Source organism: Mauremys reevesii, linkage group 15 (genome assembly GCF_016161935.1).
Source record: "Mauremys reevesii isolate NIE-2019 linkage group 15, ASM1616193v1, whole genome shotgun sequence".
Lineage (NCBI taxonomy): Eukaryota > Metazoa > Chordata > Testudines > Geoemydidae > Mauremys > Mauremys reevesii.
The window spans coordinates 37878475-37899928 of NC_052637.1; the positions used below are offsets into that span (position 1 = coordinate 37878475).

The 21454-nt window shown below is 38.1% G+C and overlaps 1 protein-coding gene across 3 annotated transcripts in view; it reads right to left on the reverse strand.

Moving 5' to 3' along the window:
* The window catches only part of PRKCA (protein kinase C alpha), a 284791-nt gene that overhangs the window by 15977 nt on the left and 247360 nt on the right, over positions 1–21454 (reverse strand). For all 3 annotated transcript variants that reach the window (XM_039501359.1, XM_039501361.1, XM_039501360.1), the window contains 6 exons: positions 17094–17237; positions 15061–15234; positions 13329–13420; positions 11677–11739; positions 9981–10119; positions 1140–1220 (listed from right to left, as the gene is read on the reverse strand). In XM_039501359.1, coding sequence (XP_039357293.1) covers positions 1140–1220; positions 9981–10119; positions 11677–11739; positions 13329–13420; positions 15061–15234; positions 17094–17237 — 693 coding nt within the window. The remainder of the gene's footprint in view (positions 1–1139; positions 1221–9980; positions 10120–11676; positions 11740–13328; positions 13421–15060; positions 15235–17093; positions 17238–21454) is intronic.

Here is a 21454-nt window from a genome sequence, read left to right on the forward strand (position 1 = left end):
GAACACTCCAAAAAAGAAAGCACCACTTAGTTATAAAGTACACAGAGACAAGCGCTCATGCAAATAGAGAAATGTTTCCAGACTGCTGGGCCTAATCTTATGTTTTTTGAAGACATATTCAAGGCAACTATCATAATTAAAACAAATGTTGATGCATTTATCTGCACACAAATCTACATCTTCCAAGAAGCCCTGGAGGAATTACTTGGCACTTACTGTAAATGCAGAAAATCCTAAAAAGATAATGCTCTATAACTGACTTAAGACTCAGCAAATACACAAGCATATCAAACTTCCTCAAGAATATGGAAACAAGAAGCTGGGATCTCCCAACATTATCCAACACAGCTGGATCCAACATTTCCAAATTCTCCAATTTATTTCTGAATATTATCAATCATTTTCGTGGGTGTTTACATACAAACCCAAAATTGTAGATAAACCCACAGAACTCATCTATACAACATCAGATGTTTCAGTACTGTTAAATATCTTAAGATTCTCACACACCTTTTTTTTGTCATAAAATACAAAAATGTTGAGGCAACAGAACAATCTGCAAGTAACTGGAGATGACCACAGACCAGACGCATGGTGATCTTGGTAAGAATTTGAAAGGAAAAACAATACAGGAACAGCACACACTGTTCAGTTGTTACACAAGAAGTCAAGAAATCTGCTGGGACAACAGAGGCTGGTCACATATTGTAAATATAGAAATTCTGTGGTAGCTTCAGCTCACTCTCTCAGGAGAATCACTTACATAAATCTTCCCCACATCAAGGGAATACCAGAGCTCTTTAGAGTTGGTTTGTTACCTTCAACTAAACTTTGCAGTACAGGACCTGCTTTTTCAGTTGTGTAATTTGGTGACTAGAACCCCATCACATGTGTAGAGAAAGGGCTCTGTAATCAACTGTGGTTTGAGAAGCAAGCCCTGGGCTTTGACTCCATGCACACAATACAAAAATACTGTCAGGATTCTGTGCCTTAACTTCCATGAAGAGTATCTAAAAACTCTGCTATTATGTTTCCAGGGGCTCTCTCCCAGTTGCACAATACTTCTTCCATTTATTATGCACTGTCTTGTAAAGTTCCTCTCATTAGATTTTGAAGAATAGCAGCAATATAACTCTTACCTGACCAGCTAGCATCTCATATAACAGCACACCGTAGGCCCACCAATCTACTGATTTTCCATAGGGCTGATAAGCAATAATCTGTGAAATAATGAAAATAAAAATACCTGTGTTAAATAAGGTCAGTGGTGAATCAAATAAACATCGACTTATGGAGACAAATACATGCCACTGAAAAGCATAGAGAACCCAATCCTGTCATCCTTAATAAAGCCAAAATCCCACTTGAATTTATGCATCTTACAGCACAGGATCCAGATCCATGTGTTAGAATTGTAGGGCCAGATTTGCAAAGGTATTTAGGCACCAAAAGATGCAAATTGGCACCTAGAAGGATTTACCAAAGCACCTAAAGCAGGTTAGATGCCTAACTCCCATTAAAGCCAATGGAAGTTAAGTGCCTTTGAAAATCTCACTAGGTGCCTATTTGCTTCTTTAGGCATCTAGATACCTTTGTAAATCCGGCCCTTCGAAGATTCAGGATGCACTTTTGAAAATAATGAAGCAGCTAGAGTAATGCTACACAGGAGACCAGAATGATTTCATCAAGCCATTCATATTAAAGAAGCAAATCATCTTTTGCACTTTATTCAGAGGGTATCAACAATTCAGAGTTTAATTTCATTACTCTGTAATATTTACATTTTGTCCCTCTCTAAAAAACAGGCAAAAATCCCCCAAATATGAGCAAGACCTCTGAAAATCTCGGCTTTGTTTTACAATGCTACACAATTTTCATGCTCTTCGTCTGCAATCAGGAAACCAGTTATGCCAACAGGAAAGAGGTTTATGCCATTCGGACTAATGACAATTTCCAAGTATTTTGCACCCAGGGTTTATTTTAAAGGTGCATTGGAGCATACAGTCGGTTACAGTCTCAGCTCTAAATGCCATTTCAGTTTAACATCATTTGTTTGTATCTTTATTGTTATCGATTTCTAGTCATTCTGAAGAGATTACCCGTCCCATTTTTTTCCAGTAAAGGGAATGTTCTGAAACATTCTTGGATATTTTTCCTAGAATACAGGTCTCTCCTATTTAGTTTGGGGGCAAGTCTAGTTGACCCTGAAACCATAATTCGTCTATTTCAGAGGAATAATCAGACAATGAGATATTGTCCTTTCACCATTAAACATTCCTTAATTTAGTCTCCTTTTCCTGCTTCCATGTGTTTTTCATTCTCTGTGAAACAAATTGCTAAGACTAGTGCAGATCACACCCCCTAGGTTCTCAGCAGTCTGGTAAAGGAATTAAACCGGTTATCTGTAAGGAAAACATTTAATTTTCAGTTCAACAAAACAGCGCTATGTAGCCACTATACAAAGACTACAGAACCTATCTGAAAATTATTGTCTTCACTAGGGTAATAAGAGGAAATGATCTGGAAGTTAGCAGTCTCTCTCAGCAAAGAAACTCAAAATAAGTCACTCTCTGAAATACATTACTCGTGAGTTAGCAGCTGAAATGAGTAGCTAAGAACATCTAAATTACAGTGTTTGTATCTTAACTTTACTGTAGAAAACTCATTTTTAGAATACAGTGTATTTTTTTTTCTCAGTGGTAACTGCTATTAATATCAACCTCTAATTAAACTAACAATCTAGAAAAATGGAGAAGAATTTTAAAGAGCTCCTTTTAAATTGTGGGGAAACATGTAAATCACTGGATTTAAGCTCTGGAAACGTCTGGTAAAGTTTTGATGAAGTTACTGCTGGTACAATGCTTTAAGATTCCTAGAGGAAAGGGGCTACAAAAATGCAGACGTAATTTTACAATTCTTTTGCAATTATCACATATACTGGGCCTTACAACATACATTTGGGGCCCACCTACTTCCTGTTATAGTGGTTGACGGATTTGATTACTTTCAATGTATTTTCTACTCACCAGTATGTTCTCAGGGGGTCTATTTAAAATCAATATTGCTACTTCAAAGAACAAACACTTTCAAAATTTCAACCAGAAAAAAGGACTGGCCTTTATACATAAAACATGTAAAAAATACCTCACTGTACTGGAAAAATCCCAGCCCTATCAGACAGTGTTTTTATCCACGGAGTAATGGCTGTATTTTAAAAAAGTCGTTAAAACGGAAGGACAGAATATTTTTTACAATTAGTATGTTTCCCTGCAAGGAGCCTAATGTAGAGATATTTTGTAAACGGAAATTAGAGAATGAAAAAATATCAGATCCATGCCATAGAGGGGGCAAAATCCTTCAAAAATGTCTATCCCATGGGTTCTTTACCTGGGTCACAAATAGGTCCAGGGAAGTCACAACAAACTTCCCTTTCTCCATGGCCAGATGGCGTGGGGTGGGAAAGAACAGAACATTTTTGCTATTTTAACATGGGGTCGCGGTATGGAAAAGGTCAAGAAACACTTGTCTGCTGATTCTGACTGTTCATTTACCCTGGGCAATGGATAGCTAAGTGTCCACATCCTTGAATATGATCTTCCAAAAACAAATCTAGCTTTAGAACAGGAGAGTCTCAAAGAAAGTCAGACACAATCAATGTGAAATATCATAGTCCCTCATTACCATAAAATACTGTTAGAGACTCACAAGAGAAAAACTGTTTTTGTGCTGGTCTTGTCAGAGGAGCAGGAATACCAATTAGATATTGCACATCAGGAAATTTGTGCCTAGGACACTGAAGAAACTATGCAGTATCCCCTCACTCTAGGAATGCTGAAAGAGTCAATAAGATGCAGGTACGATCAAGGGTGGGATTTATAAAGGCACCTAAGGGCAGGTCTTCACTACCCGCTGGATCGGCGGGTAGTGATCGATCTATCGGGGGTCAATTTATCACGTCTAGTGTAGATGTGATAAAATCAATCCCTGATCGCGCTCCCCGTCGACTCCGGAACTCCAGCTCACAAGAGGTAGAAGCAGAGTCGATGGGGGAGCGGCAGCGGTCGACTTGCCGCCGTCCTCACGGCCAGGTAAGTCGACCTAAGATACGCCGACTTCAGCTATGCTATTTGTGTAGCTGAAGTTGTGTATCTTAGGTCGACCCCCGCCCCCACACGCTAGTGTAGACCTGGGCTAAGGGAGACAAATTCCATTGAAAGGGACTTAGTTGCTCTTTGAAAATCCCACTCAAAGTGCTTATTAAACTCTCTCTCATTTAACCCTGGAATGTGGTGTCCCAATTGGTTTTATCCTGAGAAATATGGTTTCACGTTTAATATTAGAACTCATTTCTTGAACCTGTGGAATATTCTAGTGTGTGTGTGTGTGTGTGTATTATATATATATATCACAGCTCAAAGCCACCAGGAATTATTGGCACAGTGAAAATAAAAGGGTAATGATGTTTTCCCCTCAAATGGGGAAAAAAACCTATGGATGCCATGATGATGTAGAACAGGTTGAATGATGCATTTGTTGCACCTTCTGGACCCCTCAAAAGATTTTAAAACAACAACAACAAAACTCGACCTCCCTAATTAAGTATGTCCCATGTGAATTACTAGCTAAATTCTAATATAGGTTTATTGATATGGTAAAATTGAAATGCAAAAGAGTAACCTGCCATGTTAATTTGCTAACCTGCCAATCACTCACAGAGAAACTGGCAGCTTGGTTCACACATAGCAAATTGAAGCTATTCAAAGCATTAATTGGGAAAGTAATGGGAAAAAATCTGGACTTCAAAGAAGAGCAATAATTTGTGGGGGCCGGGAAGGAGTGCAGTTATTTTGGTTCAGGTTGTGCAAGACATGTAGGGAAGGTTCTCAGGTTTTTGGTTTTACAGTCATATAAAAGTCAAACTGTCGATACTCACTTCAAGGGAATTAAAAAAAAACAAAAAAAACAAAAACCAGCAAAAGCTATTAAATGTGGCAGGTGTCACTTCCTCCCTGAGTAATGAGGCAGCCCTGGCAGAAAGTGGTAATTCTTAATAAAGGATAAAACAGAAATTTGGCAAGCTCTGACCCCATGTTCAGAGATGGAGGCTAATCTGTTGAATCCAACAGTAAACAAATCTTGCCAATCTGTTTCCTCATCAAGATGTGGCTCATGGAATTTGGAGAGAGAGAAGAGAAGCAGATTCAAAACACTTTCTCAATGGGGTGAGGGGGCACATTGGGAGCGGGGTAGGTTCCTATCCATTGTTTCCCCCATCACCCTTTATTGCAACTCTGATCATTAATAACACTAATGTATTTGTAAATCGAATAGGATTTTATAAAAAGCTGAGTGTGTAGACACAACGCATCATTACTATCTGGGTGCGGTGGTGCCCTGAAGAACCCAATTAGTAACTGTACCCCATTGTCCTGGACACTGTGCGCACACTAGGGTGACCAGATAGTGTGAAAAATTGGGATGGTGGTGGGGGTAATAGGCACTTATATAAGAAAAAGCCCCATATATCAGAACTGTCCCTATAAAATCGGGACATCTGGTCACCCTAGCGCACACACAATAAAAGGACAGGTCCTTACCCTTAAGAGAGAAGCATATTTCCCTCAAAGGCTAAAACTCTTCATCACTGGATGTAATCTGGTGAGTGTGGATGGACTGCTGTAAACTGCAAACGGCACAGGGTCAGTACTGAAATGCTGTTTTGTGCATGGGCTAGTTTCCTGCTTCACTGTAGAATCATGAACACTTAAAATTAATTAGTTCAATGTTTCAAGTAACTCCCTCCTTCACTAAATTCTTGTCATTAACATGGTTGTGTACTGTGAGTCCATTGCCACATTCAGTCTCAGGACTGGCTGCTTTTCCGTGGTAGGTGAAAAGATCCCTACACAGCGTGTGAATTCTGGGATCCTTTTGCATACAAAGTGAAATATAAATACAAATGAGTCAGTAAAATGACTACTACTGCTATAATAAATTCAGCTTTTAAACAGAATATGTATCCCTGCCACAAGCAACAGTCAAAGCCCACTTTTCCAGCACTCAAAATAGTTATCAGCCTGCTATACTCCTGGCAGGTACAAGTTTGGGTTTTTTGGTTTGTTTTTTTTTAACATTAAAAAACCCATTGTTTTGGGGTTCTCTCAGAATCAACCTTTTGGAAACCCTTTCTTATTAATATTGGTTTTGACATCCATCTCCCTCAGTCTCTGGTGACCAGCCAAGGAGATACTGCAGCATTAGTCAATTTCAAGGTTATTAGACCAATACAGCCATAAATATTTATATTTCCGCTCAGCCCAATAATGAAAATTCCATACAGGATAATCAGTTTACTCCTGCCTGACAGAATTGGCTGCACCAAGCATACAATTATTTTAACCTTTGCACAGTTCTCAAATCTTGAACCTATATGTTTGAAAATATCTCCTTTGTCCAATGTGCACTATGCATGAGCTAAAAAAATTATGCAAAATTTCCTAAGACAAATAAAGGAAACCCATTATTTTACAGTACTGCATTATAATAATTGGAGATATACCTATATCCTAGAACTGGAAGGGACCTCGAAAGGTTATTGAGTCCAGCCCTCTGCCTTCACTAGCAGGACCAAATACTGATTTTTGCCCCAGATCCCTAAGAGGCTCCCTCAAGGATTGAACTCACAACCCTGGGTTTAGCAAGCCAATGCTCAAACCACTGAGCTATCCCTCCCCATTCTTGACCTGGGAATCATGACCCTTCCCTCCCCCAAAGAGAGTGGGGTCATGAATAGGTATCAGGGATCATGACTACCATGCCCGTTCCATATTTGCTAAAGGAGGGTCGGAGAGAATGGAGGAGAGAGGTGATGGTCCAGCAAGATCCTGACTGCATGGGACTGGAATCCTGGCAATCACTGCAGTTACAGAAGAACCAGGCATAAGAGTGAATTTGGTCTCATGCTGGCTTCCCCCTAAGGACAGAAGAAATTCTCTAGACCCAAGAGGGTGCCGTGTTTTTGATTTTTAAATTCCTCATTCTATTTTTGCATCTCCTCCCTCCAGAAGCTTTTCACAGAAGCCACTCCCAAGATGGTTGGATGATTGGTCCCCTTCTCTGCTGAAACCACTGTTTCCCTCTTTGACTGACTGGAAATGGGAAGATTTAAAATAAAAAACCTCCCATGAGAATTCATCTTCATAATTTTGCTTTGAATTCAGTTAGATTCTATTGCTGAATATATAAAGACACTTTGGATGTATCTGATAAAAGTTATAATCTACTGTAAAATCTAGCCCACTGGGAGGCCTTACAACAAACATGCTGAAATTCCTTTGCCAGCAAAAGGGACTGAGATAGTATGTGCCTTGGTATTCTTATGCATTATTTGTATTACCCTAGCACCAAGGTAGCTTACCACTGGTTTATACTACAGCTGGGATCGACGCTCTGAGATTGATCCACCAGAGGTTGATTCAGTGGGTCTAGCAAAGACCTGCCAAATCAACTGAAGATCGCTTTCCAGTTGACCCTGTACTTTACCCCCGACGAGAAGAGCAAGATAAGTCGACGGGAGACCCTGCGGTAACTCAACCTAAGGTATGTCGATCCAGTTACGTTATTCACTTGCGTAGCATAGGTCGACTTATCGCAGTAGTATAGACATAGCCAAGGACCCCATTGTTCTAGGTTCTCTACAAATACAGAAAAAGACAGTCCCTATCCCCAAAGACCTTACAATTTAACTCATTATGCACCTTCAAATCCCTCCATAAAACTCTTCTCTGCTGTGATGCCTATAAAAACCTTGACCTGTTAGGCCACTGGTGTATCAATACCACTGCCTTGCTTTGAGGCTCATTGCATAGTTTTAGATAACTGTTCTTCCTCTAGAGTCATGTCTTCAGAAACTAAGGCAAAGCTGTCAGCTGAAAAAGACGGCATGCTCTGAAATCTAATATAAACAAATAGTATTTCCCCCCAGTTACAGAATGTTGTCGTAAAAGGACGATTTCTTCATATGGATTAAAGTGAAAATGCACCATTTCAACTGTACATTGACCATGTTTTTTCTGACTTTAGCTGGCACAAGACTATCACCCATAGATATGGAACTATCTTTTTTGTGTTCTTTGCTATATTGGCTTCATCTGCATTTTGATGGGAAAAGGAGAAATGCTGACCTGGGTTATTCTGATCTCCTGCTGCACGTAACAGCAATTTATGAAAACACAAGGTTTGTTAACATTTCACATAGGTACAGACTATTAACTGTGAGAAGAAACAAACATGTCTCACGTGCAATTTCAGGAAAGTGGCAAAATTCACATTATACAATAATGAATATTTTTCCCCACATATAAATCGTATGTGCTTTAACAAACATTAAATTATAGCTGGAAATGCTCCAATCAGAGATGCATTTTAACCAGTGTTCAGTAAAATAGGCAGCCTTTTGGAGCAGGAAGAAATTCCTTTACCCTGAGCCATAGATCTAATAATGGAGATGTGCATTGTGGCTCCAGAGTTATGGTTGTGTTGAGATTTGCAGGGAAAACAGGATTTAAATCAGTGCTCTTGAATTTAGGCTTCATGCTCAATATACAAACAACAGATCCTAATACTCAGATCTTCAAATCAGTTAATGACCACAGTCCCTCATTTCTCATTTTGTCTTATACCTAAGTTAACTATTGAAAATATAACTCTCTCTCTAGGTATCACATCTTCATTTTGCACAGGCTGGAATTAAGGCTGGGGTTTCAGCACTTGGTTGTGAGTATGTCGAGTAGCTGCATGCTGGAGGTGAGAAGGTTATGTTTTTGAGCCGAGCAGTCAGTATGTGTGGGTATTAGAATGTTTAATTGGTAAGACTTATAAATTGTAGTTCTGTGTATTCATACTGCTGGAAATTTCCTTGATTTTTAAGTAATTGTGTTGATGCTCCTGAGCTACCTTGCCTGTAATAACTTAATTAAGATTTTTGGGTGGATATGGGCAAAGTAAACTTTTCTCCTGCCCCTGGAAATTTCCACTCTTGCATCCGACGAAGTGGGTATTCACCCACGAAAGCTCATGCTGCAAAACGTCTGTTAGTCTATAAGGTGCCACAGGATTCTTTGCTGCTTTTACAGAACCAGACTAACACGGCTACCTCTCTGATACTTTTCTCATTATAAACCCTGACTACAAATATCTGACTAAAATATGCATTGAATAAGTCAGACAGATGTTACTTTTGGGTAACCCTGACAACAATAATGGGAAATTTGGGGGAAAACTTTAGATTTGTTATGTTAACTGCAGCAAAGTTCTGAATTTGCAGTTTAATAGGAGGAGCTTTCTCAAATCCAAAGGTGATAGCCCAATTTTGTACCAGGTGATAGGATATACATTATCCAGAATACAGTGCAGAAGCTTTGCAGGAAAGCTGGTGAACCACTGCAGGAATTCATTAATCTCTTGTTGAAAAATCGAGACACTCGTGATTTCCTGAAAATAGTGCAACTGCTTGTTAATATATTTTATAGCAGCTGTGAGAACCCATGGTGAGATGCGTTAATGAAGCTGTGTTTGCTCCCAATAACAACCTCATTAACATCTGTCAGCATTGTATGACTTTAAAATTAAATGGCACAAAGCTTTTTATATGCATGCATGCTACAACTTTAATGAAACTGGATTGACAGTTCAAGCTGGTATTATGGCTTCCTTAGCAGTTTGTTATTATGAGCACAAATTTGAATTTCAATCTGAAAAACAAACCATGCTTCAAGTTTCTCATGAGCTAGATATTCCCTAAATAAAATCTTATTAATGATCTTTTTTATTCATTCACAAAAGTATCACAGCTTCCTGCAGAAGCAAGGACAGTCCTAGGCATAAAACAGCCATTTTGTAGCTGTCATATATTCACTGGGTGAAATGTTCACAAAATCCTTTTGAGAGGTCGTATGCTACTTCCAATGTTAAATGTTTACCTCTGGTGCAATGTAGTCTGGAGTGCCGCAGAATGTCCTCGTTGTTACTCCATCTGTCATATGTTCTTTGCACATCCCAAAATCTGCAATCTTTATGTGTCCTTCTGAATCCAGCATCACATTATCTAATTTCAGATCTCTATGAAGAATCATCATTTAATATTAATAGTTAGACCAACTATGCCACCAAAAATGTTGTCTTACATCAGTTTCATTACTGCATATTATGTGTTTTTATATGTGTGTGTATATACACCGCTACCTTGATATAACACGAATTTGGATATAACGCAGTAAAGCAGCGCTCCGGGGGGGCTAAGATTTTTTGGCTCCCAAGGACAGCGTTACATTGAGGTAGAGAGGTGTGTGTGTGTGTGTGTGTGTGTGTGTGTGTACGTACAGTGGACAGAGGGAGATCTTTCAGATGATGCCTTAAAAACAGGAAGTTTTTTCTTTGTGTTCTGTGTGGATATTAAAGATTCCATGGCATCTTTCATAAATTTAGGGGTTTGTTCAAGAGTTCATCAGCCATATCATCCCGCTTGGGTATGCTGCTCCACAGAAGTGGCTGCATTTCATCATGTAGTATACAGTTTGTGAAGCATTCTGGCTGGAAGATGATACTTCACCAATGAAACAATACAGCCAAGCAGTATGTCTCGGGGAAGAATAGGAGGAGAGGCCAATGGGGGCTTGATGGGAGTAGTATAAAAATGGATAGTAAGATGAAGTTTTTTCACATAGACCAAAAAGTCACATTACAGATTAAGCAACAACATATAAATGCTGCACTGCAAAAGGAATGTTATGTGACCACAAATGGGAGGAGAGATATGCATGGGATACTCTCTATTAAGGTGTTGGCTACACTATGAAAAAGTTTGAGGATCACTGCTGTAAGTCAACCTTCTAAACTAGTAATGAACAAGTAACTACTTAATTAAAGATCAGCATTCAACAAAATGAAAACTGAATTGTTCCTCAAATTAAAATCAGAAGGTAGAATTGCTCATTAGGCCAATGTTTTTTGCTTTGCTGTCTGATCAATATTGTCTGATGCCCTTGAGTCAAAGCTTTCAGTCTGTACTATTCGCAGGATCCCAATATGCATTAAACTACTATGCCCTTCTTGATTCAGCTGTCTTTTACATTTGTCTTTGCATATTAAAATCTCCGTTCATAAAATATATGGCAGGCTAACACCACTAAATTCCTAATTGGCAGTGTTCTTATGTTCAATGTTTTATTTCTGCAGAAATGTGTGGACACTGAATTATTATAGGGTCACACAAGGTACTCCTAGAGCATTATAACTCAACTACACTGATGCTGTAGACTATATATAACAAATACAGGCATGCACACACACACTCTCTCTCTCTCTCTCTCACACACACACACACACACACACTTTTACATAAACACATGCTTTAGGACACATGAATGTATACAACGCAGTAAGATATAACAAACGTTTTTGACTCAAGTGTTTTCAATTGAATGCTGCAGAGTGCAGATGTCAACATATCTAAGATACGCAGTCACCCTTAGTTAAAGGAACATCACCGACAAAACAATGAAGTTTAATTATTATCACCAAATTGACTTTAAATTGATTTTAAAATACTGTCAACAGCCGAACACATCAGTCTCTCCAGGGTTTTAATAGGAACGACTTGTGTCAGCTAGTACTCACCTATAAACAATTCCTCTTTTATGGAGAAAGAATAGCCCAATTGAAATCTCAGCTGCGTAAAACCTGTAAGAACAGAATTTCAGATTTCTTATCTCCCATGTATGATTTTCCTCTGCAGAAATATATTTGAAACTCACCACACCAAAGAATTAAAGCAAAGGAGTATGAGAAGCTATTGCATTCATGTATATATAAAGGAGTAAAGATAACATCCTGCATCAACTTGATTTTCATAGTCATTCATGAAGTGTTTGATGATAATATTTTGACAAGACAGGGTAAAAAAATTGGGCATTTCTTCCTAAATTAAGAACACTGCAATTATTACATGGCAGTTATGTGGTAAGTAATCTGACTGGATAGGTCATTCTTCTCAATGCCTGATCATATCAGACCATTTATGATTCATAATGCTGATTAATTTGCATTGAGATTCACACATCATTAAAATAATTTATAAAAATATTGTTCCTTCATACAAAAGGTAATAGATTAATTACTTCAAGCTAATTGAACTGACTGCCATGTACAATACAATTGCCAAAAGTAGTTTAAGTATATACAATATTGCTGAGCTTTTGAAGCCAGAGTTACTGCAGAGCTGTGCCAGTTACATGCGAAAAGGCCAGTAAAAACCAAGATTGATTATTAAGTTTAATAAAAAGGAGAAGGAAGCATAGCTCCTAAAATTCTGGTTCAGAATTGTTTTTAGTCTCTTTGGAACGTTTGCCAACACAGACCTTGGGGCAGGCCATCAGATGGTGTACAATGTCATAGCTCCACAGAAGTATGGAGCAGTGGCAATATATACAAGCGGGAAATCAATGCAGCTATGCACATTTACACCAGCTGAGGATCTGACCCATGAGATGACTCTGGTTTTTATTTAGTACTTAGTCAGGTCATGCTTACATTTTTGTCTTTTATGTGTCATATTTTTTTAAATTAAGGTGTTTTTTTTTAATTACTCTTACTTGATAATTTTAACCATACTGAGTAAGTTTCAACTTAACAGCTGCTTTTCTGCATTTTTAAAAACAGGACAGGTCACACTTTATATTAAGGTTTAATGGATAAACTGTTTATAAAATGCTAATAAATGATTAATAGACTTAAAAGCATGTTACAAACTTGAGTAGTACATCAGAAGGTGTTACAGATGGTTAGCAACCTATTGATTTGTTGGACGTCATAACAATATATAACAATTGATTAACTATTTATTAAAACATCAATTAATGTATTAACTCTTTTAAAACTATCTATAAATTGAACCTTAATATAAAGTGTGACCACAGTATCTATCACTAGATATGCATAAAATTAAGTTTAATTATATAGTAAATGCTGAATCTGTTTCGTGTGTCTCGCAGTGTTCATTTTGTGTGAATTGTTAATAGCCATATTGTACTCCTGTTTACTTGTTGAAAAACTTGTTGCCATTGATTTTTAATTTTTTTTCTTCAAGATTAAGCTATCTCCTGCAATATGTGCTGTGTGTTTAGACCAGCAGGCCAACATAGTTTCTACTATACTGGATAAAAAGATGACAGCCCCAATTTCTATATAATACCGTACATACTGGACAAATCTGATCCCTCTGCTGCAGTGTAAAATTAGTAATGACTTTATTTAAATCAACAAACACTCACACTGCCTGTGGCTCCTTAAATTTTCCTACTTGCTGAATGTGATACATGAGGTCACCACCATTCACATACTCCATAACAAAGTACAGACGATCCTAGAACATAGTATTAAAAAGGTAAACACATTAGGCATAAGGAGTGATGTATTGCCCAGTAGAACGTATTATTAAAAAGGTAAACTCATTAGGCATGGACAGTGATGTATTTTCCAGTAGAGGCCACTACTATAAAGATTATAATACAAAACAATCTTAAGAATGAGCCTATATATTCTGCACATTATGGCAAAAACAATTTTATAGATCAGGAAACAGAAATAGAATGACTTATAGATGTTGCAAGAGTCAGTGCCAGGCTGGAAGTCCTTTCAGCCTTGCCAATTTTAGTGATGCAAGTTTATTTCTTATTACTTGTATTACAGTAGTGCCCATAATGTTACAAGTACTGTTCATACAGACAGGAAGACATAGCTAAGCCCAAGACCTCATGTTTTTTAAGACAACAAAAAACTCTGTAGATGGTTGGAAATTCTTGCCTTGTGAAGATGGGCATTTCCAAACCTATGTTGTAAGACATGGAAGATGAAAGTGCACCTGATTTTAAAAGAAGGCAACAAGAAAACTATGAACATGATTTTAGAAAACTGGGTTCATGAGTCTTGATATTGAATTTGCCAACTCCAAATCACTTTTGTCCCAAACACCCTATTTCAGCAAAAGGCAGATTTAGGGCATTTTGGAGGGAGAATTTTCTCGCGGTGTTAAAATGGCTTTGGCCAAAATGTCCAAACCTGGGTGTCTGACAGACATTAGACATCTAGGGTAACATTTTCAAAATACCTAAGTGACTTAGAGTGTTCAGTTCAGATTGGTAGCTGAATGTGTCACCACTGGATGGTGAAAAGATGATGCAAATTGAGACCTCATTCTTGCAAAGACTTATGCTTGTATGTAAAATTACACACTCATTGCACACGTGCTTAAATCTTTGCAGTTTTGGGGCTTGACTTTAGATGTCTTTATCTAAGTAGACAAATGTCCATGCCACAAAAAACAGCACTACATTTAGAATTATTTGGCTACCGCTGACCTTTCCCTGTGAACTAAACCATGTTCTGATGGGACCATCTTCTGGACATGTACTATCATTTTCTGGTCCTTAGATCACCAACACAAACTCCATAGGTGAACCTTTTTGTATATTACATGCTACTGTTGGTATCACAGCCTTAGGGGAAGTAAAAAGCACTCACCTATTCTTTGCTCACCAACTACCATCCTAGCTTCAGCCTCCTTATCTTAGGGGTACCAGGGAACCAAATTAACTATGTCAGTATATTAATTAATAAATAATTATCTCATTAGATTACAGGGGCATTAAGGCCCCAATAAAGCAGAGTACTTAAGCACATGCTTAACTTGAATAATATGAAAAGTCCCACTGACATAACCGAGTTCTTATATACAGAAAGAGAAAAGCTCTATATAACTAGTTGCTGTAGAATACTTCTAAAGACCTATTTATTACTATTATTCTAAAGATTTATTATTTTTATGGATTTTTCTGATTTCACAGGGTATCTATTTCTTTACATTTTTCTGTGTAAAGCACCCATGAGATCTGCAAGTTGAAGATAATAAATGTTGCTGAAATAACAAAATATATTAGAGTGTTATCTTAGCAGAAGATTAAACTGAAAGAAGCGGAGGAGCAGGAAAGGACAGATATCACGTACAACTGTTTGGAAGCAAGAATGCAGCTGTGTTAGGAAAGGTGGCTTATCCTGCAGTGCTAGGACTCGTTTTTCAATCATGGTACATTCCACATCATCATCCTGAATCACCACATCTTTTTTCAATATTTTGATTGCGTACAGCTCCTCCGTCCCCTTCCTGTCTGCCAGCATCACCTGCACAAAGAGAAATGACAGGCTGAAAATCTCCCTCGCTGGCAGAGAATGGAGGTGACTCACAAGTCCTGAGAAAGGTGTAAATGGCACACCAGCTTCCCATTTTACCAGCACTTATTGAATTGGCCTGAAGCTCTAAACATATCATGATTACTCACTGATTACAAGGAGCTGTACTATCACTTCAAAAATAGTGTTTGCACTGACACCTGTGCCAGTGCTCCCCAGATAATCATGGGCTCCTCTCCCAGTGGCCAAAAAAATGATAGACCCCACTTGAATTCCTCCCTAAAATGCACTTTTATTATAAAACCACTTCTTAAAACAGCCAGAAAAACAGCAGCACCTTTAGTGGGTTAACAGTTTTCCCTGCATTTCTCATTCCTGACATTTTGCAAGTATTCATTCCTACTGCATGACAACAACTTTCACAAATGGCATTGTGACCTATGTGACAGCTCTATCATCACCACCACCATCAAAGATGAGCCTGAATCTCCTTGAACTTTGGGGAAGGTCAGATCTGGATTCTTGAGCCCAGCTCAGTATGGAAAACCCGGAATTACCTAACATTATTTAAAAGCAGCAAAGAATCCTGTGGCACCTTATAGACTAACAGACGTTTTGCAGCATGAGCTTTCGTGGGTGAATACCCACTTCTTCGGATGCAAGTAGTGGAAATTTCCAGGGGCAGGTATATATGTGCAAGCAAGAAGCAAGCTAGAGATAACGAGGTTAGTTCAATCAGGGAGGATGAGGCCCTGTTCTAGCAGTAGAGGTGTGAAAACCAAGGGAGGAGAAACTGGTTCTGTAGCTGGAAAGCCATTCACAGTCTTTGTTTAATCCTGAGCTGGTGGTGTCGTTATCTCTAGCTTGCTTCTTGCTTGCACATATATACCTGCCCCTGGAAATTTCCACTCTTGCATCCGAAGAAGTGGGTATTCACCCACGAAAGCTCATGCTGCAAAACGTCTGTTAGTCTATAAGGTGCCACAGGATTCTTTGCTGCTTTTACAGATCCAGACTAACACGGCTACCCCTCTGATACCTAACATTATTTAAAATTTAAGAACTCAATTTTTTTTTTAAAACATGCAACTTAAAGCATTCAAGTTTTGCAACTCAATGCCCATATGAGCGCCTAAGGGCATAAACTAAGCATCTCCGGACTTAAGTGGCATGTCCACACTTAAGTGACAGATATAGAATTTGAACCTCTATTATACCACCCAGGCTTGAAAATTAGCCCAACAATGTGGATCAAAACAGCTGACGGTCCAATTTTGTACATTTCATATACCGGAAAACAAATATTCCCCCCATATCACCTTTTTGCAGTTTATCATCAGTACAAAAATAATCTTTTTCATACATATAAAAATCTGCTGTACTGGTAGGTCTTCACTGCAGGTTATTAGATGTAAGAATAATCAAGATAACTGTACTTGTATACTACATAGAGACGAGGTCTAAAAACTGAATCCCTAAAATCTGTAGCAAATGCATACAATGGCATTTTCCTGCTCTTCATTTAATAGATTCATAGACTTTATGTCTGGAAGGGTTCAATTAATCTGTATTTCTGCACAGATTTTTACTCAGTAATTCCTGTATCTACCCTACAACTTATGGTTGAAATAGACAAGCATCTCTTTTAGAAAAAAAAGACAGCCAGACTTAATTTAAAGATTCCAAATAATGGAGAATTTACCACATCTTGGGGTAATCTGTTCCAGTGGTTACTTACTCTCATTTAAAAAATCTGCATTTTATAAACGACAGCTCATAGGAGGACAACTCTCAGTTCATTTCTATTATTAAAAATAAGGCAGGTGGAACTGACTTTCAAGGTTTCTTACTTTTCCAAAGCTCCCCTTCCCAAGCACCATGAGAAAGTTGAAATCTGTCAGCTTCACACTATCCAGGTTGTTGGATGGTATATTGGAAATCCTGTCTTCTATGGGAGTAATGACTTTGTTACCAGCTGGTCCAAGTCTGGCTTTCTAAAGAAATAAAAAATATTGAAGTGAGAAGTGTAACCTGCTTACCCAGTAAAATGAAAGATTAGAAGAATGACGTTCAGTTGTAGATGACTAATTTGAAGCTGCACTCTCAGGAGAAAGGCTGCATAACAAAAGTTGCACAGACACAAATTCAAAGACTCACTCCAACAACACTTTTGTCATTATTAAGTGAAACAAAGTGGTAAACTTTGTAAGTGTCTAATCAGATAAAAGCAGACACACTTAACTGGTTAACAGAAGAAAATCAATGCAAAAAACAAGCAAAAATCACTATTTTTATGCCATAAGCAGGCTAATCAGTGATTTTCATTTGTAAATATAAAAGGTGCTCTTTATAAATGTCCTACTGTAATGTTACTAGTGTCAAGAAACTGTTTATATACATTCTCTTTTAAAATGTCATACGAAAGTTCACTCTTCGTAGCAGACTGATCTGTGATTTTTGTTTTTAAATATAAAAGGTGTTCTTTAAAAATGTCATACTATAATGTTACTAGTGTACCTTAGGATATAAGAGAAACTATTTATATACATTCTCTTTTAAAATGTCATACGCAAGTTCACTCTTCATAGCAAGAGTTAGTCTGTGACATGCATTATGAGAAATAACTTCCACTTTCAAAAACCAACATATTATGACAATCAGTGTTGATGAGTATGGCCACTTTTGAACTGGTATTACAAACAACTTTGATTTTCAATCAAGTGTTGATGGGGGGGCAGGAAGGGGAAAATGCTACATAAAAAAAAGTTTATCTTGGTGAGATAGTGTAGTTCGTATTTTGCAGAAGGTTGCAATAGTCTGAGTGACTAAATCAAATGAGATACTGTAAATCACATATGTAAGCTGCAGTTCAAACGTCACAAAGTTAGGAAAAAATTAAGCCTCACCAAATGTTAATTCAGAGCTATAATAGCTCAATGACCCCCTTTGCTTAAAACTTATCCTACACATCAGCAGTGAAGCCAAGAGGTTTAAAGTTGGCATTATACACAGATTTTAGTGTTCTCTCTAAACTATACGAAGACCCATTGTGCTGGACTGTCTAAATAATCCTAACTGCTCATACTCTGCTTTCTCTCTCCAAGCACTTTACAAACATAGTAGTTACCCCTAATGCCATATCTGGAACGTACAGTAATTATGTATTATCATCACCATTTCACAGATAAGGGAACCAACACACAGAGAAGTTAAGTCACTTGTCCAAAATCAACCAGTGGGTCAGTGCTAAAGCCTAGGTTTGAACTCACCCTGTGTGCTCCCCCTAGAAATTTGAAGATACATTCCACCCCCCTTTTTATTTTAGGCATTTCACTTAACGGAAATCAAATACTCCCTCACCTCTTGATAGTGAATATTCCCTTTCATACACATGAAAAAACATATACTCTTCTGGTATATACACACAATGTTTTCTGCTTATGGTAATAATGGAGTTTAACATTAACATGGCATTTCCAGTTTCTTCCTTTATTATAATTGGCTATTTTTATGGCAGTAGCTCCCAGAGACACCAATGAGGATCAGGGCTCCATTGTGCTAGGTACCATAAAAACACATAGTAAGAGACAGTCCCCAGAGACCTAGCAGTCAAATCCCTGTTCCTCAATGCATTGCTCATGGGCAGACCTCTGTGCTGGCACAAATTCCCCTGGACTTCAACAGGGCTTTGTATGTACATAGTCTACCGCGGAACAATACCTGCCAAGACTGAGATGTTAACAAACAGGTTGTAAACTAAAATCTTCTGTTTACACAAGGTAACAGGTGTTTAATCAGATCACTTTCTCCATCACTATGGACTTTCTGGATATTCTGATGCATGTCCCAGAAAGGGGCCTAAACAACAAAATATTTGTATGTATAAGGAGCAGGTTAAGTGTCCATATTTACAAAAGGCAGATGACGTCTAGCCAGACACAGAGTGAGCAGCATCCAAGGCTTCCAAGTTACTTTGCTTTTCAAACAATATTCCAGTGAAATGCTGTAGCTTCTCTCCTTGCACATCTGGGTCCTTTACACCCTCACTCATTCCTAAGGCTGTGAACACCATATTTTGCACTCCTATCATTCTGAGTTACTTGCTTTTGCTTCTTATGCTTATATATATTGCCCCCTGAAACCCACCACTTGCATTGCAAAGAAAGTGGGTATTCACACCAAGCTCATGCTGCAAAACGTCTGTTAGTCTATAAGGTGCCACAGGATTCTTTGTTGCTTTTCCAAAGATTTGGTCCATAATATTTGTTTTTGGGACAAAAACCTAAGACTCATTTATATATAAATAGGTGCTTTATTAACAAATGCTGGAGCTTGCCTTCCAAGATAACTGTAAAAAGTTAACTGATAAGCTTCTGTGCCCTCCGCTGGCCACACAGCAGAATTGCAGAACACACTGTAGTTTCTCCTTAGTAGTGACTATGGGGCATTTTAATTGTGAAGATCAAACAGGCAACTGGTACCAGCATTAAAGATGGAAAAGACTTGTTTGGTCACCCTGACAAAGTAGACTGGTTCTTGTATTAGTATTAGTAGTAGTAATAGATATGCTAAAAATCTAAAATCAGCAGCAGGTGGAGGAAGTTCACTTTCCAACTCCTTAAATGAGCTAAGTAGCTGTTATCTGAGGCTGAGGACATTTTTCTTCTAAAAAACAGAAAATGATAATCTATTAGCAAATTGATACCTTTCTAGCTGTGAAGGTAATCATCTGAACATAAACAGAAACAGTTATTCAAGTTATTGAATACAGAGCATTAGGCAATGTACAATTTATCATAGTTTAAAGATGCACATGCATATTGTACCTGTAATATTGTTTAAATGTGAAATTACCTAAGTCATAGATGCTTAATGTAACTGTCTATTTTGGCCACAGATGGCACAATGATCTTATAAATAAAATCAGTATGTACTGTAGCATTTTAAGAACAGGAGTACTTGTGGCACCTTAGAGACTAACAAATTCATTGTAGCATAAGCTTTCATGGGCTACAGCTCACTTCATCGGATGCAGGTAGTGGAAAATAGAGAAGGAAGATAGATAGATAGATATATACACAGGGAACATGAAACAATGGGTGTTACCATACATATTATAAGGAGAGTGATCAGTTAAGGTGAGCTGTAGTCAGCAGGAGAGAAAAATAACTGTTTGTAGTGGTAATGAAAATGGCCCATTTCCAGCATTTGACAAGGAGATATAAGGAACTGGAAATGGGCCATTTTCATTACCACTACAAACAGTTATTTTTCTCTCCTGTTGACAACAGCTCACCTTAACTGATCACTCTCCTTATAATGTGTATGGTAACACCCATTGTTTCATGTTCCCTGTGTATATATCTATCTATCTATCTTCCTTCTCTATTTTCCACTACCTGCATCCGATGAAGTGAGCTGCAGCCCACGAAAGCTTATACTACAATGAATTTGTTAGTCTCTAAGGTGCCACAAGTCCTCCTGTTCTTTTTGTGGATATAGACTAACACGGCTATTACTCTGAAACCTGTAGCATTTTAGATTATTTTAACTGAAAAAAACTACAAATATTCTGGGATATGGGATGTAGAAGAAAATATGGTAAATGGATGGTTTGGGGTTAACAGGTGAAAAATGCTTGGTAACCTCAATATGGTGGTTTTAAGAAAGTTTGGGGAGAACATCTTTGTAAATGCTCTTCAGGCTTCATAGTGGGAAACCGAGTTTGTTGTAAAATTTGCCTTTTACTACAGCAAGAAAATGAAGGCGAAATCCAGATTTTCTACTTTTCACTAACCCGCAAAACCTGGGCTTTCTGTAAGGTTTGCAACTGAGGTGTTTTGCACAAGACTTCAAGTATCATCTGTTTTGTGTGATCTACCCAGGCACCAGAAAGTGTATCAAATGCCGTTTAACATTTGGTCACACCTGAAGCCAGAAACAGTGCCTCGCTAAGAGAGAGCCCTGATCTTAGAGGTATTATCCATGCCATGCTACAGCACATGCATGGGGCAAAAGGAGTAAGCACAAGGTAAAGGACTCCTGAACAAAAGCAGACTGGATTGTTCCCAGGCCTGCATCATTCAATAAAGGGGTATAAAGCAGAACGGCCTAAATAACCTAATGACAAGTACCCATTAAAAGATCTGCAGTGCCCTTCCGCCTGGGCCAACATTACAACAGTCTGTGCATACGGGCCAATTTAAAAAAA